Raw genomic sequence first — 25297 nt, 5'->3', positions numbered from 1 at the left:
AACTGTTAACGTGATACTGACTGCATGTTACATCTTATCTTAGTGACACACAACAGGAAGTTAAAACTAGACATTTTTTACTCCTCTTACTCTTTTGAGCCTCAGATTTTGCAAGAAAGGCCTCAGTAGCACCATAACATTTAACAATGTTATGTTATGTTTCATTAAAGGACACCTCAGTGGTGATGGCTAACACTTATAAATCTCACCATCACACAGCCAGTTGGTATAACTCTCATATGAATCATCTTATCATGCATGATCAGGGTTGGCCCCTCTACATATTTAAATGTTAGTGTCATGGTTTTCCTGCAGCGTCACCTACTGGAAGAAGCTAGAAACACCTCTTACTTAAAATATCTGCTCAACTCTATATAATAGCTACTTCCTTAGTCATACTGCCACCTAGTGTTGATGTCCAGTTCTCCTTTATATATGTACAATGTGCTAATTATTTGTACATCATAATGGACCTCTGAGGATCTAAATGGTCCACAGATTCCAAACCTAACATAGCGGAGACATTCAGCAAAATGCATACCTTCAGGCAAATTAGATGATTGCTAAATGATACTTCTGATGTGTGATTTAAGACGCTGAAATTAAAGGAAAAATACAACAACACAGCTCAGCTGTACCTTTGCTGTTGTTTCTAATCCCATCAACTGCAGGGTTATGCAAATTTGCTGCTTTTTTCCCTTCATCCCTCTCTCTCTCTCCTCCTCTCTGTCTTTCCACGATCAGTATCCAAATAATAAGTCGTCCTAATCATCATGAAGAAAGAATTTTCCTACAAAGACGTCAATAAACAATGCTCTAAAGATTTATTTATGGGTCTTTAGCAGAGCAACAAATGAATGAAATATATTTTTGCTTTGGGCAATAAAAAGTGAATGTTTTAATAGCTCCAAAAAAATTAATAGGACTCATTAGTTGCCAGATAAACAAAAAGCTGTCTCTATCACAGGTTAACGTTTCAAACATCCCTAGTAATTTCTTTAAAAAGTTAGGCAATATAACAAAAATAATCTATATGAAAGGAGAACAGCTTAAGTTGTGATAGAAATAGGCCCATCCAAACTTGTAATCTGGTGCTGGGCCTGAATCACATAAAACACAATATTATCAGTCAAACGAGTAGGGAGAGAGAACATAGCGACAGTTTAATGTCTGGTTTCATTTGGTGTTAAATTGCACCACTTAAGTGCCTGTTGGGCAGTGCAGGCCTCTGTGGATCAGTTGCTATTTGTAATGAGGGCTGATTTACACCTAAAGGGAAGCAAACGTGCTGGATTTGGAAGACCCTTCCTCATACTTCTCATTTACATACATGTAACAGGGGCAGAGCTAAGTTCGCTTTTCTGAGAAGTTTGTGAGCAGTTTACATGTATTTCCCCTTTGCACAAGCTCTGTGGATCTAACACATTTTTTTGCCATGTTCACAGCTAATAAAATGCACCAAAAGCTGTGCTACTCGTATGTGAATCTGCCCCCAAGACATCAATTTACTGCAATAGTGAAAAGTGAACATATTCTAAACTCACCTGTTTTCTTTATCTTCTTCTATTGTCCCTGACAGAGCACAGGATGGTCTTTCTGGCTAGCAGTAATTCCTGTTCCGGCTTGGTGGGAATAGAGCAGGGCAAAAAAAACTTCTATCTCTCAGGGTCAAACGATACATGGACCCAAAACGTGGCTGACACAGTGTGTCGGGAGATGAACTGTGGGGAGGTGTCCAGCAAAGATAACACATCTAATGCTGATGGGAAGAAAAAGGTTTGGGATAAGGCCTACGACTGCTCAGCTAATTCTTCATCTTTGTTTAAATGTAATAGTACGACACCGTCATCAGACCATAAGAGTTCTATTGCCACTGTGACATGCAAAGGTAAGTGAGGCAAAGTTGATCTAAAAGTTGCTTTAAACTCATTTTGGCCAACGATTAATATTTCTATAGTTTGGGGAGAAGCAAGTGTGAAATTGGCTGAACCTGTAAAAATATTTTCTAAAGCTTTTATGTTAAGGCTACAGTTGTGAAATAAACTAGTAATCAAGTTAAAAAAAATGAACTTTTTCTCCTATTTGGTTGCAACAACAGGAAACACCACTGTGACTCTGACTAAGGGCTGCTGGGGAAATGTCAACATCTGTACGGGTACACTCTGTGGCGCAGTACGGAACGACAGCTGGACTGGTAAAAAGTCTGAAATGCTGTGTAAAAATCTGAACTGTGGAAAAGCAATGCTGAATGCCAAAACCTCCCTTCAAGAAGGCAATGTGGCCTTTAAGAGCGTGCACACCACGAAGCACACAAAAAAACTCAGCCAGAGCAGCTTCATCAAAGACGAAGAAAAGGACATGGCCATGAAACAATACCCAGCTTTTGTTGTCTGCTCAGGTAAGGGATTAATTTTTAATGTGATCACATATTGTTTGGATTACTTTTCTTGGGGGAGAGATACCTGTCACAATTTCAGATATTGGGAAAGCGGCTACAAAAGAGCAGTTTCATGTCTCAGTGATTCAATTTATTAAGACTATTTTAGCATATATGCAGGGGTTAAAGCAAAAAAAAAAACATGGAAAAAATGATGAACTTTATAGAAGTGTTGGTGCTTTAAGGTGATTAGAGCAGTATGATTTGGAAATGAGACCTTGAGACAGATCAGACAGAGGAGCGAATGAACTCCATTCATGCTATTTGCTGCTATAATCCTTTAATCATTCATCTTTTTAACGTTAGGCAGGACCAACTAACAGCTGAAGTCTTTTTATTGTTTTCATCCTATTTACTTAAACTTTAATGTGTTCTAGAGACTGAAGAATGTGTCTGTGTTCATCCTTAAACTGTGTTTCAAGGACTGAAGTCTTCGTTCTATTTTTATATTGGTATTGATATTGGCTAAATTTAATATTTAAATATCGCCATATTGTATAAACACCAATATTGTTAATCCTCGTCAAACTAAAAAACAGAATAAAGTTTTATGTTCTTATGTGGGCTTTTTTAATGGATTTCTTGCAGGCCAATTCAGAAGGACCAAGGGCCACAGTTGGCCCACAGGCCATATAGTTTGGACACCTCTTACATATTTACTGATACTTAGAGTAATGGGAAACTATTCCTAACCCATGCATCTGAGCAGCATAGGACTCGGTTGACACACATTTTTCCATGACCCGCCCAATTCTACTTCTGATTGGCTAATAATGCCAGTTTGAGAGCAGGAGAGTTGTGCTTCTCTCATATCATTGGCAGACGAACTCATAAACTCAAGAGTTATGGTGATGATATCAAGACGTTTTTTTTTTTCTTTTTTTTTTTAAATATAAAACATTTTCATTTCACAGCCAAACGGCAGTAAGTCATCAAAGAACAGTTAAAAGTGACAGAAAATAGGTGTTAAAGTGACAAAATTAGGCAAAAAACGGTTAAAAGTGGCAAAAAGAATTGGTAAAAGTAGGTTAAGTTGCAGAAAGAGACAGCAATAATGGGCCAAAATTGGTTTAAAAAAGGTGGCAAAATTTTGTTTAATAGGATTAATATTTATGGGATAATGGTAAAAAGGGTAAAAGCAGTAACAAAAATGGGTTAGAGTTGGAGACAGAAAGGGCAGAAAAGGGGTTAAAAGTGGCAAAATGGGCAAGAGGAAGTGTAAAAAATTTTGCAGTTGCAGAAAGAAGTGTATTAAAAAGCATTTATAATTGGGCTTTGAAATTACATATAAATGAGGGCCAAGCAGAATTTTCCAGAAGGGACAATAAACTAACTAACACATGAGTTTATAATAATTTTTTTTTTACTTAAAAGCATCACTAATGCTTAATAGTGTGTAGTTGTTACAGTTTTTCCTCTAATTCTCATCATGAGTTATTAGTATTACATCATAGTATATAACCCTTAAACAGTCGGAGGATAATTGTGTGTTATAATGATTTGTTTCATCATGTTTTACCCCCTTGTTTTGGAATTTCCCCATGTAGGACTAAGAAAGAATATCTTATCCTATATGAACCAGGTTCAGTTTAATGGAGGCTGTATCAAGTTTTAGATTGATCCAAAAGCAAAAGTCTCTTCTGTCTTAAAAACACAACATAATGCCCAAACTCCTGATATTAAATCAGCAGTACGTCCCATCCTGTGGCACAAGCTACATGTCACTGGCCATCAGTGGGTCACAGAACTACTAAGGTACAATTGACAAAAAAAAAAGTTAACCTGAGGTGGAAAACCACAGAATTTCACATTAAACCATACCGCCTTTGTAGAAAACAGAAAACTTTTAACTTCCTAGCTTACTCACCAATGGTGAAAGCAATTTAGGGGTGAACATCCTTTTTTTTCAGTGTCACTCTGTTTTCATGGATCTGTTTCTTTTTCTCAATCTGACTGTAGTCTTTAAATGTGTTGCTTTGTTACAGAGAGCGTTGAAACCAGGATAACTAAAACCAGAGACAAATGTTGTGGGAATGTGGAGGTTTTCTTTGAAGGTCAATATCTCCCAGTGTGCAAAGATGCTCTGGAAAGTGGCAAAGCAAAGAACCTCATCTGTGAGGAGCAGAAATGTGGTCAGGCTGTGGCAGTGTATGACTTCTTTGGACCTAAACCTAGCTCTGGTAGCATTAAAACAATCAACTGTGCTGATAATGTGAAGTCTTTGAGGGAATGTGACATCACATCCGGCCCGCCCAGCTGCGATCTTGCTGCTCTACAGTGCTCTGGTAAGCCCAATTTCACTTTGGAACTTCTGAACTATGTTCAAGGACGAGATGTTCATTTAGTGAAAATACAGAATGTTCTGTTAGAAAGATGCTTGCAGAGAGACAATTCTTAGATAAGGTTTTTGTGCCAGGACTCTGCCAAATCTAGAAACGCTTCCATTGTTTTCTTATGTAGAGTTAAACATGTAGATTAATTCTCATTCACAGAGGACAGATAGCTTTGGGTAGAGACAAGGCTGCCCATAAGGGGGGATAAAGGTGAGAGTTTTCTGGGGCCCAGCTAAACTGGAGGCCCATGAAGGTCAGCAAAATCATGGTCCATTGTAAGTTAAGCTGTGATAATGACATTTTATTTCTAACCTGAATAATAACCACTCCTTTCAAAGCAACAAGAAATGATATTCCTAATTTATGCTGCAGCACAAAATAGATTTTTTTTCAAAATGTTAATCCTTTTTCTTGAGCCAGAATTACCTTTTTTTGGGTGATGTTAACAACTGAACAAAACGACCAGGAAAGCTTCAGACTTCATAGCTAGGCCATAATATGCACTGATTTCAGGATACCAGAAAATAAGGTAGAAGAAACTGAGGCAATGTTATTGGAAAAGAACTAAATTAATGTAAGAAGAGACAAATATGGTTGAAAAGCAACAAAAAAGGGTTAAAAATGGCTGAAAAAATGGGTTAAAGTTGCAGCAATGTGGCAAAATGGGCAAAAGGCATCAAAAAGGGACAAAACAATGGTAAAATGGCAAAAGTTAGTGAGAATTGACAAATAAACATTAAAGTGGCAAAAAGTGGAAAAAATGGGTTAAAGTTGCAGAAAAAGTGACCAAAATCAGGAAGAACATGAATAAGCAAAAATTTGGCAAAGATGGGCAAAAAGCATCACAGAAGGGTTAAAAGGTGCAAAAATGGGCTAAAAGTGGCAAGAAAAATGGGGCATAAATTGGTTATGAGGGGGAAAAATAGGATTAAAGATTGAAAAAGTGAAATTTGTGGAAAAGTTAAAATGGGTTTAAAAGGAACCCTGCATGATCAGACAAGTTCATCTTGTTGGATAGATATTTGTATCTCTTTGAACTAAAAAACTCACAAGATATCTGCATTTTGAGTAATTTGAGTTTGTTAACTCACCAGAAGGCCGCCATGTTTTGGTCCGCTCTGGTGCTGTGATGCCTCAGTTCTGCGGTGATCCTCACTGTTACTATGCAGTAACCTGTTTCAGACTGGCAGCCAGTGTAAGGGCTGCATCTCAGAAACGCAGCACGTCTCACGCACGGAGAATTCTAAAATTTGAGGTCTCTTCTATTTTATATTTGCACCACAAGCAGTTATCTGTCCATCTAAATGATAAATACAGAGCTATAATTACTTTGTTGTAGCAAGTATGTACATCCACATGCGTAGAAAATGTTTGAAATCTGTTTCTTGATGAACCAGATGAGGGCCATGAGCTAAAATGCGTCTGTTAAATAGAGTTGTTCCCCAAACTTCTCTTCTTTATGAGGCTTTCTGTTTCCACATGGTTCAGGTTAAGATAAACACAATATGAAAGGACTTCCAGTTTGTGCCTGTCAAAGTGAAAGTCAACTTTAGCATTTCTTTGGAGAAACTCCTTTCATATGTACATAATATTTGTATTTTAAAAGCTCCCAGCACGCTTCCACTATACACTAAATCCAGTCACTTGTAGGGAGTTTTACTGAGTCAAAACTTAGGAGGAATGACAGAGCTTTGACAGCATGGAGACAAAACCAACACAGCAAACTCATGGCAGCAACAGCTGCAAGCAGAAAAATCGTCTGAAAAAAGGTTACTGCTTAGCAACGGAGAACCGGGACGTCACACTATCAGTGTGGATCAAAACATGGCGGTCTCCTGCTGAGTTTACGAGCTGAAATATACTCAAAATAAAGATATGTGGGATATTTAATGAGTTTTTTAGTTTAATATACATTGAAACATACAAATATCTATCCAACAAGATGAACTTGTCTGATCATGCAGGGTTCCTTTTAAAGTTGCATAAGGGGCAAACAAGGGATGTACCGAAATGAAAATTCTTGGCCAAAACTGAAAATGAGGAAACCAAGGCCAAAAACCCAAACACTGAAATAAATTATTATGCCAATTATTAGTACCATTGCATTTATGGCTAAGACTGTGATCACTAAAACCTCACTAAAATCAATTGTAGTTGCAATTGCATACATTAATGCTTCAAAGATTAAATCAATTACAAAATTATGTAAATATTTAATAAGCACTGACATTCCAACAGTGCACAATATAAAATTAAAATACAATACAAAATAAATGTTTAACTTGACCCCACTCATGTATACATTAAATCAGTGGTTCTCAACCTTTATTTCAGTCATGTACCCCCGTGAAGTATTTTTCCAGCCAAGTACCCCCTTTTTGTCCAAAAAGAAAGACATTAAAGAGTGCTGTGACAGCCGTCTGATTTATCAAACTTTTTAACTGATGAACACTTTCAAATTACAAATATTAGATTTTTAAAAAACATTTTAAATGTTAAAAATGCATGACTAAACTCATGGCAGATCTTCTCATCACTAAATGTGGGAATTCAAACTAATGTAGTGAAAACAGTGAGTGGAAAGGCATAAAACCATTTAAATCCAGAAGTGTACAAAACACTGCTCAGCTGCAGCTTTCTCTCTGGAACACTTTGGAAATAAAAACATAGAGCTAGAAAGAACTAAAAACCTGTAAATAAGTAATTATAAAAAAAAAAACAGCCTAGTGCCCCTTTTTGGGATCATAATAAAGATTTCTTCTCAAACTGAAATCATGAACTTAGTTCTAGATCAGCATTTCTTCACAAAAAATAAATCATGAACGTTTTTATGAATGGAGAGGTTGTGAATGCAGTGATTGACAGGGATGTGCCAGTGTGGGTCAAACCATTCTGCCATGGGGAAGACTCTGGGGGTTTTAGGGTGATTAAATATAAGAGCATACAAAATATAAACTCCAGTAAGGTCCTTACACTCTATACGCAATTTTTTCGTGCAAATTATTCACACAAAATATTTACATTTCGAACCTGTAGCAAATCAGTGCAAGCTTCCACACCAGCAACATCATTTCGCAGTGCAATATTGCTGCGGATACTTAAGTTTCACTCCGACGAGCGCACATGGTGGTGGTGCAAATTTTTAAGGCAGACAGAAGAACAAAAACGTTCTCCTCTCTAACACCACCACATACGACTTATAAATGCTCCAGATCCACCAGCTCTCTCAAATGACTCTACTGACCGGTCTGGAACACAAACAGGTGAGCCATTCTGTGCGCGGTAGGGGAGTTAACTCCTCTCACAGCGAGCCTCAGCTGCGCACTTATACTACTAGTGATCATATTTCACATAAAATGAATGAAAAGTCAGTCTCTCCTCTTACAAACTTGGCTGGCACAGTGAATGAAACAGTGAAACAAAACGGCACTGACCTCCTGGCTGTGCGTAAAAGTGCCGCGTTACGCATGGAGTGATCTTCCGTTCCAATAAGTGTCACTGTTTATCAAAGGATAGGGAAAACACACCGCAGACGTTCGCAGCACGAATGTGATTTTAGAATGTAATATACTCGCAAAATGGTGTCGCTCCTGACGTGCAAAGAAAGGCACTATTTTTCTTATATAGCCGGCATGTATTTTAAAATCTCGCGTACCCCCTGGAGTGCCTTCATGTACGTGTACCCCTATTTGAGAACCACTGATCCAAGCGCGTGCTTGCTGCGGTTTTTGCTTGCGTCATCACAACATCGTGGCTAAATTTTCGGTGCATCCCAAGGGCAAACAGATGTGGCAAAAAGGGTTAACAGTTGCAAAAAATAGTTAAAATGGTAAAATAGGGCAAGAAACTGCAAAAAAGGGTTCAAAGTTTCAAAAAAGTTGTAAAAAAAAAGTGGCAAAAATGGGTAAAAAAGAGGCTTTTTTCTCCATTAAATATGGCAATAGGTTCCAGAAAAGTAGCAAAATCTGTCAAAAATGGCAAAAGTTGCATAAAGAAGTAGTACAGATGGGGCAAAAATGTTGCCAAAAAAAGGTGGCAAAAAATGGGCAAAGTTTTTGTCAAGCATGGATAATAGGTTCCAAAAAAATAGCAAAAACTGACACTCTTTTTAGCTCCAAATTGAGCTAACTGTTAGCCAAGATGTTAGTGCTAATACAACTGATCAGCACAGAAGAAGCAGTTAGGCTGGTTAGTTTAGAAAATGGAGACTGCAAGAGCAAAAAGGCTCACCATTTAAAGTATTTTACACACCAAACATGTTATTTGGTGAGCTTTTGTGCTTATAGACCTCTTTGGTTTGTTTTTTTTTTTTTGGTTTGAAAGTGTCTCAGTAAGCTGTTCCATAGTTTGTGTTGAAGCAGCCATGGTTGTGGCTCATAATGTGCCTATTATTCTTGTTGGCAAACTTGTGCTACTCATCCATTTTTTTATTGTTACATTTTCATTTATTTCATCAAATTTTTGAGTACCAGTATCCTGGACTTCACCTTCACCAGTCACTGCTGCTGTTTTCAGGCTGCAGCAAGATGGAGCTGAAAACTGGCACGGCCTGCAGTGGAGCTCTGTTTGTCCACGTGGGAGATGAAAGAAGAGCCGTCTCTGCAGAGGGCTGGACTGACACTGAGGCAAACAGGCTGTGCCAAGATCTGAAATGTGGTAATAAAAGAGAAACAAAGGCAATTGAACCTGTAGACAAATCTTTCTGGACCACTAGCTTCAGTTGTGATGCTGAGAGCAAACCAGAAAGTATCTGGGCCTGTGAAAAAACAAATATCACATCAACACAGAAGAACCAGCTCTCCATTACATGTCAAGGTATGTTTTTCCTCTGGTGTTTCTGTTAATCACTAACCTTGCAAAGCAGATGGATACGTCCGTTTCCTTGTTTTTCACTGGCGACTCCATCTTACAAAGCTCCCATCTGAACCGTTTGGACCCAGTTAGAAAGTGACCAAACCAATCAGCTACAAGGGCAGTACTTTCAGGTGCAGCAGAGTCGTGATGTAAACAAGCAGCAGCAAGAGCTGGTGCAGTTATGGAGGAAGAGATTAGCATGGATGCTGCTAAAGCTTCAGTTTTATCAGAACTTGACAACATTTCTTCGTAAAAAGAAGAACAAACAACAGCAGTGATTTGTTTTCTTTTCAAAACCACAAAAGTCGAGTACTTACATGTCTATAGTCGCCATGTTTCGCGTTTTTTCCTCAGTAGCTGTGCACGTGCAACTTGCTAGCGGCTATGTCATGTGCTTTGTTGCTCTGATTGGCCCGTAGAGATGTGACGGACAGAATGTTCACCCAGTCATACTGCGAGGATTTTTCAAAGCCTCTGTCTTTTCTCAAACGTTTCCTGTTGAAGCTTTCCCAGATGGATGTGTGAAACAAATCCATCTGGCGTGTCAGGTTAGTTGATTACAGTGTCTGCACTGAATGTTTGCGTTGATCTTCATCTTGCCTAAAAAATACAACTACCATTCCAAAAACACTGGGACGCTGTGTTAGCTTTAACTTGCATTTGTTGAGGAACATTTTCTGAAATGTTCCACAATTTGTTTGTTGAGAACTTTTCCCATTCCAAAATCCTCCTTTTATTCCCAGTCGTGTTACTGACTTCTTCCCAATAACCTAAGTAGTTGCAAAATGTTCCTCAAGCTGTTTTTCATTCTTACCACTTACTTTTCCAGCCTTTTTACTCTGTCCCTACTTTTTTGAGATGTTTTGCGGCCATAAAATTAAACATGAGTTAATGTTTTTCATGAAATAGTAAAAATGTCTCAGTTTCCATATCAGATTTGTAATTTTTGACTTATTGGGAGCAGAGTATGAGTTTTTCAAGTGATTGCATTCTTTTTTTTTAATTTACATTGTACACACCAACTTTTTTGAAATTGTGGTTGTTCATAGGTTCTTGCAGTTGTCTGTTAAATACTGTTGCAATAAGAACAAATATTCTGTCGTGTTCAGCCTTTGAGGTCAAATATTTGATCAAGATTAAATTTTTTAATGAACTTCCTTACTAGGTGAGCCGAAGATCAGCCTCTCAAAAAGCTGGGGGGGTGAAGTGCAGATAGACGGTGTTGGTGTGTGTGACACAGGCTGGAACAAGGACTATTCAGACTTAGTTTGTGAAGAAATGAACTATAGCAAAGCTTTTCGGACCATGGCCATCAAAGTTCTTGCGCCAGAGAAGGAGTATTACCATGTCAAGTGTGAGAAGTACCACTTTAAACTTGGACAGTGCAGAAGATTCAAGGCAAAATGTGCCGGGAACTTGGTCTCCATTTCCTGTTCTTGTAAGTATGCTTTATTTACCTGTGGTGTTGCATTCAAATCCTTTTTTCACCTGTTTGAAGGATTGCATCTTCTCTTTTTCTGTATTTTCATCTTCCCTGTTTCTACATGTCCATCTTCTGTCTTCCTGCATCTCTGCGTTCTTCCTTCTTGCATCTCCCTCTTTTCCTTCTCAGCGTCTGTCTTATCTTCCCTTCTCTTTGTATCTCCATCTTCTTTATTTCTGCATCTCCCTCCTTTCTTTTAATGCATCTCCTTTTTTCTCCTTGCATGCCCCTCTTGTCTTTATCTGCATTTCCCCCCATCCTCATAATGACAACATTGCTTTGGCATATGACTGTTCAGCATGACTTAGGTTCTGCTCAAGTTTTCTCATCTTTTCAATAACAGGATTAAGAATATGCTGATTCAAGTTATAACAAATGCAGTATGTTAAGTGCCACATTCCCTGGAATCCCTGTTTCCATCGTTGAAGAGCTACATCTAATTTTTTCTTTTTTTTTTCTTTTTGCTAAAGTCAAGTTCAGCACCACAGAAAAATGTGGAGGTCAGATTCTGATTAATTATTGGAATGAGTGGGAAAATGTGTGCTTTACGCTGCCTTTGGACTCTAAATATATAAAGCAGCTGTGTGAGAAGTGTAATAATACCATTCCTGCTACACAACCTACACCCAAGGTAAGTCTTTATAATGCTATGTCCTCTGTATTTTTTCTATAGAATATTGTCTGTTGAAATACTTAAGCCCTCTCCTAAGTGTTATGTATGGCTGCATCATTTCAAACTGGGGCCTCTCTATGATTTAGACAACTTGGGGTACCAAATTGGATTGCACCAATGATCCAGCAAGAGTCGAGGACTGTGTTCGGCAAGAGTCTTGTACCAGTTCTACAGATAGAATCACCTGTCCAGGTAACCACAACCACAAAGTGGATCTCATTTGAAGTTGCTGATTCTCCGATTATTATGTTTCTGACATTGATAAGCTTTTTGGCTGTATGAAGAACATTTAACCTCTTAACCTAAAACAGTTTTTGGTGTAACTTACCTGCATGGTTCTTTTTTAGTGAAGTCCAACTTTCACAGATAAGGCTTTTTTCTGTCTTTGATTTCAGGGTATGTTCAACCTCCAACACCGCCACCACCTCCACCACCTCCACCACCTATACTACCTATCATCGTTGGAGTTGGGTTTCTTCTGCTGGTGGTCTTTCTGGCAATTGTATTTGTACGAATCTACATTGTCCGCAGAGCCAAGAGGGCCTCTAATGCCATATGTAAGTACTTTTCACATTTTTGTCAAATTTATAAGAATTCTTGTTGCTTTCGTCACAATCAAACGTTTGAAAATGTGTTCAGTTTTGACAATTTCACACTCCTCCGGATGAATTATTGTGTACTTGAGCCTCTCTGCCACAAGAGGTCAGTCTTTCTGCATGCTGAATGAAGTCTGGCTGTTGTGCATAACTATTTAAATACATGAGATTATTTTCAGCATTCCTTTATGCAAGTCAGCTCTAAGGATTTAGAGACTAATGATCTTCAGACATCAGCTCTAAATGTTCAGGTTTATTAAAGCAGATGCATGTGTAGGATTTCAACACCCTTCATTTTTTTAAACAGTCCTCCATCCTGTAATATATTTCAGGTCCAGTCAAGTCAGGTTTTCCACAGCACAGGCATTTAAAACATGAGCTGACCAGTGCTGTTATAACAGAAAATAATTCATGTTTTTCTGGCACAGCGAGAATGTTTTCAAAGAGGGAAGAGGAGTTTGAAAGTGGCGACTATGAGGATGTAACCAACAGAGCCAATGAAATGGAAGACTTCAGTCTAAGTGGTAGGTCACATGTTCATTAATTATTAGATTTTTTTCTAAGTTTTTAAAAAACCTTTTCTAGCATCTTGCTCTTAATTGTTCAGCAACAGTATTTTTCTTGTAGTAATGGAAAATGAAACATTTATTGCAGATTTCATGTAATTAAAAATACTACCACACAATTATTCTTCATCAATACTTTATTGTTCTATTACTTTATCAGACAAAGGTGCTATTACACATTTTTTCAGTTCTATAAGATTTGCTTTGAGGTCTAGTATAATGTTTAAAGTTTATATGTAACTATCATTATGTTGCCAGGTTTAGACATTGTACTAACCTGACATGCCAGATAGACAGTTTCATATGTTCATTGCATGTGATATATTTCACATTCATCTGCGATACCTCCCAAAAAGTGAGGGAAGGGCAGGACTTTTCAGAAAATTCTCAGAAGTTGATTGGATGAATATTCCCTCTTCCTCATTGTCATAGTAGCAAGACAAAATGAGGCAGTAGACATGCGGGCGCTGTAGTAGTTTATAAACAGTGGAGCTTATTGGTGGATTAAACTCATGCCGGAGCTAGTCAAGAGAACTGGAAAACCATTTTCTTTACCAAGAGAAGCTTTAAGTATGCTCCTTGCTCTTGTTTTAATTTAAAAAAAATGTGGCCCAGTTTAAAAAAAATACTGCCCCTATACTACAGCTACATCTGAGTTAATATAGCTATGCTGGCTTCTTCCATTGTATACATTGGCTTATAGTACAACCAAACCCCACCGTAGCTATCACCTTGTTCTCCTCAAATGGCACTGATTGGTCTGGTCTGCTCTGAGACCTGGTGCAAGCATTTCAGACTTCAGGCTTTGCAAGACGGATTTGCCTGATGACAGATATGGAGTCTGGCCAATGCCATCTGCTTTGCAAGGTTAATACTGTACACCTAAACATCTTAATGCAAAGAAGGAGGTGTCATTCCTGTTTCTACTACACTCAGTTGTTATTTTAAGCTCAGTGTTCACATTTTCAAATGATTATTGGAACACAAACCGTCCAAATTTGAAGAAAACATCAACTGGAAGTGAGCTAACTTTGCACAGCAGGTAGATTTGCCAGACTCCATGTATGCCATCAGGCTAATCCATCTTGAAAAGCTCCAATTCACAAGATTTGCCACAAACCATGTTTGGACCAATCAGTATCATTAGAGAAGAACGAGGCAGTGGGTAGGGGTGGGGTGAAGTTGTACTGAAAGTCATTTGAGATGGCTTCTGGTGTGGTGATCAGCTTGGATCTAGCTTTAGGATAGCGGCAGTGTTACCAGGAACAGGCAAGGTTTCCCTTTCTTCGTATGCAATTATTTTTGTAAAAATGAGGGTGGATTAAATGACACAAATTTAGCCAGATTTTGGCCCCGCTACTCGTCAAAGCCCATCGCCAAACTGTGAGCCTGAATATAAACATTGAGAACAAAAAAGGCTCTTTTAGTTAGACATAGTCAACAATGAGTCCTTGATGCTCCAAAACCATGATTCTACTAGACTGGCATGTCAGAATTTTTCTTGCATCTTTCTATTAGTTTGACACTTTATCTGACGTCAGTGATGTGTATCCCAATGCCGACTAATAGAATAGTATTTACTTCCTGTGTTTGCATTGTTATTCACCAGTGTGTCAATGTGAACCCTATCATTTTTTTCCCCTCATGGGATCTTCTGTTTAGGTATAGTAAAGTTAGCAAAAGAGGGCTAATGTTGCAACATTTAAAATGCTAAGCTAACTAACAAGTCTTATCATAGTGAAAAGTGATCAAATAAAACAGAGCATTATTATAGTATTATAATGATGTAAATGTATTTGTTGCTTTTAGGATTCAGACCTGAGTCCAAATTCATCACAGAGGGTGAAGCTCACAGCTTTTCCTCTCTCCCTTACGATGATGTTGATGAAGCCATTACTGATGCTCAACCTCTGACCTCTAAGGCCTCCGTTGCTGTTGTTTCAGGGGACATCCCCAAGGACGCTCTTAATCGAAGACCAGGAAAGTTTGGAACTGTTTTCCCCTACTCACTGTGATCCATACAGTAAACAGAATGGCTGTTTTTTTAACGTACTATTTTTCTTGTTAACAGATGGCATGGCCTATGAGAATGACGACCCCCAGGACAACTACGATGACATTGAGGAAAACATTGAGACCCATCAGATGAGAGCCGAAGTCCATACCGGCCACCATATCACACCAGGAGATGATCTACCCCCACCTCCAGAACTGCTACAGGAAGATGTTGACTACCTGGTGCCAGGTGAAGATGGTTGAGCAGGAATATCAGCTAAAGTTAACTTTATCCAGCAGAAGTTAACAACCCCTAACCCAGTCCTTTATTACAAAAAAGTAACCCTAAGAGTCCAGATATCCTCTAGACCAGTATATCCCAAACTTTTTTACTGGACAGTAAATTGTGAATTCTCTGTTAATAATGTGAAGATCCCAGTAAAATATTGGCTACAAATGATCCCATATCCATAAATCTGAATATAACCAATTACAATTAGGATTGTTATTGAGTAGAATATCTTTTGTTATTGCTTGACTCCACTAAATATAGTATTTAATGTACCCTATTTTCACGTATAAGTCACATCAGTCAAAAAATGCATCATGAAGAGGAAAAAGCATATATAAGTCACACTGGACTATAAGTCGCATTTATTTAGAAACTGACACACCGTTGTCCGTAGTCTGATAGAGAGGCAGTTGCATTGCATGAAGTGGTAACACCAAGAAGGCCCACCTGCAAAGTCATTTATATTCATCTCCTTCGCAACTACCAGGGTGTGGTGGAGACGTAACTGCACTGTTGACAAGCCTCTCCCGGCAGCACATTGTTAGAGCACCCATCTGTGGACTCGTTCCTCCAGCTCTGGCTATCTTGCTTTCCTTGTTTTATCCATTGCAGTAAGAGTAACCTCTGCTTTCTGCCAGCCCGTCACAAGTTTCTCACTCACTCTAAACTTTCTTCCTGCTGCTCAGTACTGTTTTTGTTAATTTTTCAGTGGTACATGAGCAGCATATAGTTGTCACAAGCCTAGAGCGCCCTCTCGCAGCTGTAGACAGTAATGTTTACTACTTGTTCATGTCAGTCAGAATGAATTAACATTTAAAAACATTTTAGATTATATATATTTTGATATATAAGTCGCACCTGACTATAAGTCGCAGGACCAGCCAAACTATAAAAAAAAATGGGGGCTTATAGTCCAGAAAATACGGTACAATATTTTTTTGTGAATGGTTACAGAAGTGGACATTAATGTCCTTAAAGGCCTTAACATCAGGAAAATGCAGTGACACAAGAGGGTTAACCTTAACAGTAATGTACTTTTTACTTTTGCCTACTATAAAGAAACAACAGTATTGACTCTTCACATGATAACTAGTCCTCACAGGAGCTTTAAACAGATGCAATAAAAATAGGGTAGTAGGTAGATTTTGTTGTCTCTCAGTCAGAAGGTTGTGGGTTTTAACCCCTTAAAGCTTGTTGTATCATATTTGAAACATACTTTTATGATACCTCTATCTAATCAATATGCTTAATAAATTACTCAAAAAAACTCCTGAATACAATCTGATAAATTAGAAAAATGCCCTCAAGTGGATAATCAGTTACTGAAAAAGTTAAAAAGTTAAAAGTTAAATAAACATTTCAGTTCCAAAAAATGAGAGTTTTCTGACTAGTGTTTGTGTTTTCAGGCTTTAAGGGGTTAATCCCAGCTCCTGTAGTCACATGCTGATGTTTTCTTAGGTAAGACAAGTAACCCCAGTTTGCTTCCATTGCTGCGTCAGTGGCGTGTAAATGCATATGGATTCAAATTCTGAAAGCCAATCCTCCATAACAACCTTTACCATCAGTGTCTGAATGTGGTATGAGGTGTAACCTGTGGTGTAAAAGTGCTTTGCATAGTCAGACATATAGAAAAGTACTATACAAACTCAAGTCTATGTATGATTTTAATACATTTTTGTACAGTTTATTGGCAGACATGAGCTGCATACACAGGAAATATCTTAATATTTCTGCTTATTAATTTCAGTGTTACTTATTGTGTTCATCTTAATTGACCTATCACTAAGCCCCGCCTCCTTACCCCACTCGGACAAACAATCAGCATTCTGCCCAAGATAGCGTTGGCCAGAAACTGATGTCTGAACAATACTAATACATTATAAAGATGGTACAGTCAGCTATCATTATGAAGCTGAAGCCACTTCTTTTAAGAGGATTTTCTAATTTTTTAGTAACATTATGTAGCTTAGTTTGCCCTGAAGCAGTTTTATCCCCAATATTAGTGGGAAATGAACAGGTTATATAACATGTTGCTCTGCAGTAAATATAAGCTAACAGTGTGTTGCCTTATCTTAGACATGTAGACATTATTGTTGATCTTCTTTATGTTAAGTTGTGTGGTCTGCCTCATAGCTTGATCCAAAGGAGACCCAGCTGTGTTTATGTGAGGTTTAGGGAATGAGATAAAATGCTCTTCATTCTGTAGTCTCTCAGGATACCTCGTATCCGTGCTGCCTTTAACCCAATGCACATTTTTTGACTGTTTCTCCGAGTTCAAAACTGTCTAAATTTCAATGAAATCCCATGAAAAACATTTCTAAAGCATTTCTAAGGTGGTCTATGAGTTGGATGTCAGAGTAACTGCGAGAAATGTGATTGGCTTGTGGCCTTGGAGGGTGGGGCTTAGTGAGAGGAGAATGTAGTTGGTATTAAAGACAGATAAATTTATGTACATTTTTTACAATATTATATTTTTTTTATCAAAATATAAAATTAAATGTCATTTTTCAAATACTTGGGTTTTTTTTTTAGAACTGTTGTCAGAGCTGGGCACACATCAGGTACATTTGATTTTCATTAGCATCATTCAGGGGAAAGAAAGAAAGGAGCTGGTGCAACTATTAATGTGTGTTTGGTTTACCCTGACACTGTTTTAGCTAAAGAGGAAGTTTTTGAGAACTTTTATAAAACATGAGTTAACATCGCTAAATTATTAACATAATAAAATGATACCAAAGTCATGTCTACATATGGAGTAACCATTAAGAAGGTTGATTATCTTATAAATTGTGCCCACCTCTGACCACAATTATTGTACTGTACAAACAAATAGTTATTAATTGCTTGTTTTTTTTTTTAAATTGCTTAGTTTGTTTCATAATCACATGTGCTTTTTGTTGTTGTCAATGCAAATATGACACCTTCAGCAGTCATATTTTTATTATGTATATTTAGGTCTGTAGGTTGTTGTATGATATGACAAATACTGCCAATTTGTTGGTGCTGCCATTTTGCTGGGTCACTATGACTGGAGTGCCAATTGTAATGTCTACTACCACCCACTGATTTACAGCAGGGAAGAGGTAGTTGGCTGTCCAACATTAGACAGCTACTGATTTAAGTACCATCATTGGATAATTTTATCTACAGTTATATTAACAAAATAGACATCACTGACCTTGGGACAAACTTTGGTCTCCTTGTCATTGAAGTCTAGTCAAAATGAAATAACATCAAAAGCAGGGCCGCCCTCAAAATGAGGCCCTTAGCCAGGGGTGTCCAAACTTTTTCCACTGAGGGCCACATACAGAAATATATAAGGACATGGGCATGGCCAGGTAAGAGCAGTTTAGATAAGGCAGCATGAGAGCGACTGGCCAATCCTTAGAGAAAACCAGCTGGCTGTCAGCTGATGAAGGTTTGCGTTATATCAGCTTGACTCTGTGGCCTGCCTGAACTAAAGGTCTTTGCACACTGGGTCTGTTATTTTCAGATGCGTTTTTTTCCAGATCCATAATCTGAAAAAACGTCATGCACTCGAACCTTGCGCACTGGATCCGATGCATTTTTATTTGCCTTCACTGCGAAAATTCGTGGAATGTGGCTGATAGTTTCGTACTGCGAGCCTGCGTCTCTGTCACTCCTTTGAAATCCTGCTGGATCCATCCTGACAGTGAGCTTCATTCAGCACCCATTCATGCATAATAGCGCTGAGCCATGTTGGAGAGATGGAGAGAGCAACTCTATAATTCTGTCTCTGTTATTAGCTGTGACTTGATTACAATGTATGCATCTATCTGTTACATTTCCATCTGATATCCACATAACACACCGGAAAACTATGGTGTTTTTGCAGCGAGAGTTCGGGAGTGGGAGAGAGGGAGGAGTTGGATGGGTGAGTGAGAGAGAGAGAAATAAAGCAACGGGCACCGATCTGAATCATCAATCACCCATCTATCTGATATATTTCAATGGTTTATATCCACAGAATAAATGAGCAAACGTTGGTGTTTAAAGTAAGGTTAGTGTGAGAGAGGAGGGAGGAGGGGTCTGGTGGAGGTGAGCAAGCAAGGAGGAAGCAGCTGGCACTGTTTTGAATCATCGGTCACCCATTTAAATGACTTGGACTGATACGAAATTTAGCATAAAATCGAACCTGTTCCGAATAAAAATATGACGGACAAAAATTTCGGCGTCAGTCTGCAAACGTCATCAGAAAAACATGAGCTCAATTTTCTTTTTTAACATGCAGAAAATTCGGACAAAATCATCGGACCCAGTGTGTAAAGGCCTTAACGCCAAATGCTCAATTTAATGGCTGACAAGGCAAATACACAATCAGTTCCAGGTTTTTGGTGATACAAATCGGATTTAAGGAGTTGCCGTTTGGACCTAGATGCCACTGGCTCAGCCCCTGAAATATTATTGGAACTGCTATCACAAAAAAAAAAAAAAAAAAAAAAACCACAATAAATTTGAATAAATTTTTCCTGCTGAGATGTTTGTTTACAAATATTGCATGGTAGCGCGGGCCAATCAAAATTGGACCGTGGACTGCATTTGGCCCCCGGGCCATAGTTAGGACACCCCTGCCCTAAGCAGACTCTGGAATAAAGCCCCCCTGCACTGCATGGGCACATTTTTTAATGACCAATAAAACATAAAAATTAACCATGTCTTTGTTATTTAGCCTGAGATAGTGTTTGTATTCGGTCTGATGTACAGAGAAAAAAGTATCAAAGGAAACTTCTTAACTGTAAGATTTGTCTTTTACTTAAACGCTGTACAGTGATGCATGCTCATCATCTTGATCTTCACTTTTGTAACAATGTAGAGGAAATAAACTTGCAAATAAAGAACTTCTTTTCCATTAAGTCTTTTTCTTATTGCTTTTATATTGTATAATTATAATCCCTGAGGTGTGTGTTGTTACATGTCAGAGTTCAGTATCAATCTTTGCATCCAAGCATGAATTGTGCAGCACTTTAAACATGCATGTGTGACCTCTTTTAGCTTTTATCCTCTGCTGTCTGCCCAGGATTTTAGGAAATGGCTCAGATGTTGAGTATCAGACTGTATGTTTATATGTCTTATATAGTTTGATACACAGCACAATAAGCCGTTTTCCACATAAAACTACATTTTGATGAAGGATTCCAGATGACGTTGCTGTCCATTTTAAAAATGTATTTATGTATGTTTAATAAAGCTGTGAAGTTATGTCTAATGCATTTTATGAAGGAACTGTTTTTACTATTTAACTCTTGTGTTTTTGTGATTTGCTTTCCAAGTCAAACCAAGTGGTGCCAAGGGCTGACAGAAGAACATCTAAACACTCCAGCCCTGCTCTAAACATATCGAATACAGTTACATCTGCTTGCACTTTAGCATTCTCTCTGATTATTTAAACATCATCTCCCTATAGGCCGGACATATGACGGAGCAGCTGGTGCCTACAAATGTTAACACGAGTAAGGCCATCCATGAGGGACTATGTGTCAAACTAGACGACGATGACTGAAAAATTTTGACATGCTAATCTTGTTGAATCGTGGTCATTAATTATTATGGACGCGTCATTAATTATGTCACACTACAAGACCGTTTGTCGTCCCTGACGCTCTAAATTGTGCCCGAGTTTTGATAATGAGCTGCAATGTTACAGTCGGGCTTAAATCTGGCTGAATTTGTGTAGTCTGAGCTGGCCTTTAAGGGAGCATTTTATAGAGGCAGAGTCTAAAAAACCTAGTCTAAAAATTTTAAAAGAATTTCAGAACATGTTTCTTTTCATATAATTCATATAATTCTGGTGAGAGTGGACGCTGGTGCGACGAGGTTCCGCTACTCTCTCCGTTTTGAACTATTTCTCTGATTTTAACGCTCTTTTAAATTGCACAGCTAGGATTGCCTGTCTTAACCTACTTCCATCTGACAGTTGGACAGTACTTTTTTCTTCTGATATGGATCATCCTAATGACCATATCGCAATCCACATCTCTTCTGCTGCAGTATACGGCTGCTGAGCTTCTACTCCTCCGACATCGATCGGCTGAGCCTCCCCCGGCGCTCCATGCTCACCTGAATATCGCATACTTCCCTCGTAGGAAATATATCCACCGTGGATCCAGGCGCAGCTTTAATGTGGACCAGACAAACTCCATCCACTCCTTCTGGTCCACTCGTCGGCGTCCTTCGTGAGTGCCATGCGGATGCAAAATTAACCGCTCCGTGCTAGCCAATCTACCCTCGGCTAACACCACTGGACCTCGTCCCAGCGTCACCTCGTTCGGGCTGCTTAACATCTGTTCACTAACCAACAAGGGTTCTCTTGTCTGTGATTTCATTAAGGATTACAAACTGGATTTTCTGTGTTTGACCGAGACGTGGCAGCAGCTGAATGACTGCCAATCTCAACCAGTCTGTTCCAGCTGAGTTTGTTTAAAGCTGTCAACCACGTGCTGGTGGGCGGGGCGGAGGTCTTGCTGTGCTTCACAACTCTACATACAAGGTATCCTCCGTCTCAGTTCCCACGTTTGGCTCATTTGAATCCATGACTCACAGCATTTCTGGCTCTACACCCACCATTCTATCCACAATCTACAGGCCACCCAAACCTCACCCTGAGTTTTTAAATGACTTTTCTGCCTTTCTTGCTGCCATGTGCCTCATATCCCCAATATCATACTCCTGGGTGACTTTAATTCACATGGACAACCCAAACCATCCTCTAACAAAAGACTTTTCATCATTCCTGGACAGTTTTGGACTCAAGCTCCTGCAGGTCATTAAAATACATTGACAAAGGGAAAAAGAAACACAATGAAAACATTTCAAACAAAGCATGTAAAAGGTGATTAAAAACAGAAAATAAGACCCACACAAGATAGACACATCCCTAGTGTCATTTGTCTGAACTTTATATGTATAAAATCCCCCCAAAAAAGGATAAAAACACACATAAAAAGTTTTTTAAAACAGCAAAAAAAATAAAAATAAATAAAATGAAATAAAAAAAAGCTACAGTGCAGAGTTGGAGCAAAAATGGAAAATTTGAAAGGTAAAAAGTTTTTTAATCAAAGGCAGCAGTGAACAGGTGTGTCTTCAACCTTGAATTCAGGATGCCTCCTGGTGGCCTCTCTCGGGAGGTCCCCTGGGGCAGAACCAGGACTCATGGGAGGGTTTATATGTCTGGCCTCACATTTAATTTCAACATACAACAATCATAAATCAAATCGAACTGTGGAGCAAATCCCTCCCTCTTTAGACAGTCGGAGCAGTTCCACTGCCCACACTCTGGTCCAGCACCGGCACATCCCTGAATCGCCACTCGGCTTCGTTGGAGATTTGCTGCAGGTCTAGTTTCAGGTCCGGCTGCTGCCAAAGCAACTCAATCCATTTAGATCAGCTTGATCCACACAGCCAGAAAAACATAAAAAGTATCAGGTCAGCTTTAAAATAAAACACTCTACACAGACTCCTGATCATAGATCATCACTTTATCAACACTACGTCTCATCCTGTAGAAAGACCACCAGGAGGTCAGTGGGTCACAGAGTTATCAGTGTTATTTATTAAGAAAAGATAACTTTTGAGGTAAAAAGTCAGAATGGTATCACACGCTTTCTAAGATTCTGCACCAGATGAAGCTCAGGTGGACATCCTCCTTTGCAGATTAATTTAACACTCTATTCAGAGTTGATCAAGGAAGCAGTGTTGAAATTGACACTTTGACCTCCTCAGAAACAGGAACATAAACTTCAGCTTCCTCAAGGGAGAAAAGCAGCTACAGGCCTGTCGCCACTAGGGGGCATAAGAGGGCTCAGACCCCTCAGTCAAGTACTCTGCTTCAACTTAATACAGGAAAAGGCCTTTTTTTAAAACATCTCTTTATTGATTTTTTTATAAAGAGAAAAACAAAGTATACAAGATGTCAAATAACATGATTCTTAAGAATAAAAGTAATAAAAAAAAAACAGAATAAAACAAAACAGAAACAGCCCTATAGATACTCTAAACTACTCATCAGTCCAAGCCTCACTTGATAACATATCACTGTCAAGAAATTTATAAAACACATTCCATACATTCCAAAACTTGTTTGTTCTTGTAAAGTAACTGATGTTTTCAAGAGCAAGAAAAAGGGTCATTCCTTTCAACCACTGAGACACACCCCAAATTGATTGTTTCCATAACTGAGCAATACATCTTTAGGCCTCCAAGAAACACACATTAAGCAGTGACTTTAAGTTATTTGACATTACAAAATCATCTGGGTAAAAAACAAAAACTGAATATTAATGGACACTCCCACATACAATGAAACAGAGACCCCCTCTGGTCACCACATTTAATGCACGTATCAGGAATATTTGGGTTAAATTGGTGTAGTCTTGCTGGAATAATATATTGTCTAGTAAGCCATTGATATTACAGTGACCTGGAATGAGTATTAACTGTTTGAGTTTGAACTAAAGAACATGCCTCTGACCATGCCTCCAATGTTATGTCCATCTGTAAATCCCGTCTCCACACCCATAAAATGTTACCTGATGATTCATCACAATTGCAAACATATCATACAGTCGAGACACCTGACCTTTAGCCTCCAGATTATCTAAAATTATGTTTTCCAATGAAGATGGGGGGTAAGCTCCAAACTATGCTTTTGTCTGGACATTGTAAAACTGAATGTGTTTAAAAAAGTGTTTACTGGGAATTTGGTATGCAGCTTGAAGTTCCATGAATGACATAAATTTATTTTCAGAATAAAGATCAGATACACCAGATGCTGCCCATAGTTTGAAATCTGAATCTGCTCCGCCTGGCTGAAAATCACAGTTTCCAAAAACTGGAGTAAATTGCGACAGCTTCTTTTCCTCTCCTAAATACGCTAGGGCAGCATGCCATACTGTTATTATGTTCTTTAAAAAAAGTTTTTTTTTTTTTTTGTGGATTTCAAAAGAGTTTTCTTATCTGCAGAGTACAAATATAAGTTTAAAGGGATAGCAATCAGTTTGGATTCCTTTATTACCCATGATGGGGGATTATCCTTGGCAAAATAAATCACTGTTACTCTAATTTGAGCCGCCCAGAAATACCACCTAAGATTTGGTAGTTGTTATCCACCTCTGTTATATGGCATATATAAGAAGGAGAGCCTGAGTCTTGGACGTCTGTTTCTCCATATGAAATTGGAAAGGGTTTTTGTAACATTTGACAGAAAGAGGGTTGTGGGGAAAGTGGTACTGATTGGAAGAAATACTGGAACTTAAGTAAAATTATCATTGTTATGACATTTATTCTCCCAATAACAGAAATAAGTAGCATGTTCCATCTGTTAATAAGCTGTGTCACTGTCTCCATAAGGGTGTTGTAGTTGGCTGCTACAATTCTACTGATAGTTGGCATATTCTTAACACCCAGGTATGTAAATTCATGCTTTGCAACCACAAAAGAGGTCGAAATTGGGGGGTAGAGCCTCTCTTTTTCAGCCAGAAACAATAACAGATTTGTTATCGTTTATTTTATATCCTGAAAGCCTTCTAAAAACTTTAAGCAGGTCAAGCAGGGACAAAGCAAAACTATATCATCTGCGTATAGAGCTATACGATGTTCAGCTAATACCAAAGGTTTAGCTAATACTTTACATAATATTTTGAGATCATTATTAAGAAGAGATATTGGCCTGTAAGAGCCACACTGGGCTGGTGGTTTCCCAGGTTTTAGTAGCAATGTAATGATTGCAGTGTTGAGTATAGGAGGAAGGGATCCCTTATCAAATAACTCTCTGTAAATGTCTAGCAGAGGGGGAAGTAATTTGGATTTGAACATTTTATACATTTCAGTTGGGAACGCATCAGGCCCAGGAGTTTTCCCACTCTTCAAGCCACTTTATAGCTTCAGATAGCTCCTGTGCTGTAACTCTGTGCTTAGACCTGGAAATTCTATTGTATCTAAAAATTCTTTCTGTAGATCTGGAGCTGAATCTAAATATTCAGAACTGTCTAATTTCTTGTAGAATTCAAGAAAACTTTTGTTAATTTCTGCTGGTTCAAAAGTTATTGTGCC

General features: G+C 38.5%; 1 protein-coding gene across 1 annotated transcript in view; it reads left to right on the top strand.

The window, feature by feature from the left end:
• The window catches only part of LOC121517113 (antigen WC1.1-like), a 36935-nt gene extending 20952 nt beyond the window's left edge, over positions 1-15983 (top strand). Inside the window, exons 9-19 of the mRNA XM_041798644.1 lie at positions 1580-1888; positions 2099-2398; positions 4423-4722; positions 9286-9585; positions 10790-11062; positions 11578-11738; positions 11867-11972; positions 12176-12337; positions 12805-12900; positions 14752-14922; positions 15014-15983. Coding sequence (XP_041654578.1) covers positions 1580-1888; positions 2099-2398; positions 4423-4722; positions 9286-9585; positions 10790-11062; positions 11578-11738; positions 11867-11972; positions 12176-12337; positions 12805-12900; positions 14752-14922; positions 15014-15201 — 2366 coding nt within the window. The 3' untranslated portion in view covers positions 15202-15983. The remainder of the gene's footprint in view (positions 1-1579; positions 1889-2098; positions 2399-4422; positions 4723-9285; positions 9586-10789; positions 11063-11577; positions 11739-11866; positions 11973-12175; positions 12338-12804; positions 12901-14751; positions 14923-15013) is intronic.
• Positions 15984-25297: the final 9314 nt, after the last annotated feature.

This window comes from Cheilinus undulatus, linkage group 11 (assembly GCF_018320785.1).
Source record: "Cheilinus undulatus linkage group 11, ASM1832078v1, whole genome shotgun sequence".
Classification (NCBI taxonomy): domain Eukaryota; kingdom Metazoa; phylum Chordata; class Actinopteri; order Labriformes; family Labridae; genus Cheilinus; species Cheilinus undulatus.
The sequence above is the reverse complement of the archived record's forward strand: the minus strand, read 5'-3'. Positions and strand labels throughout refer to the sequence as shown.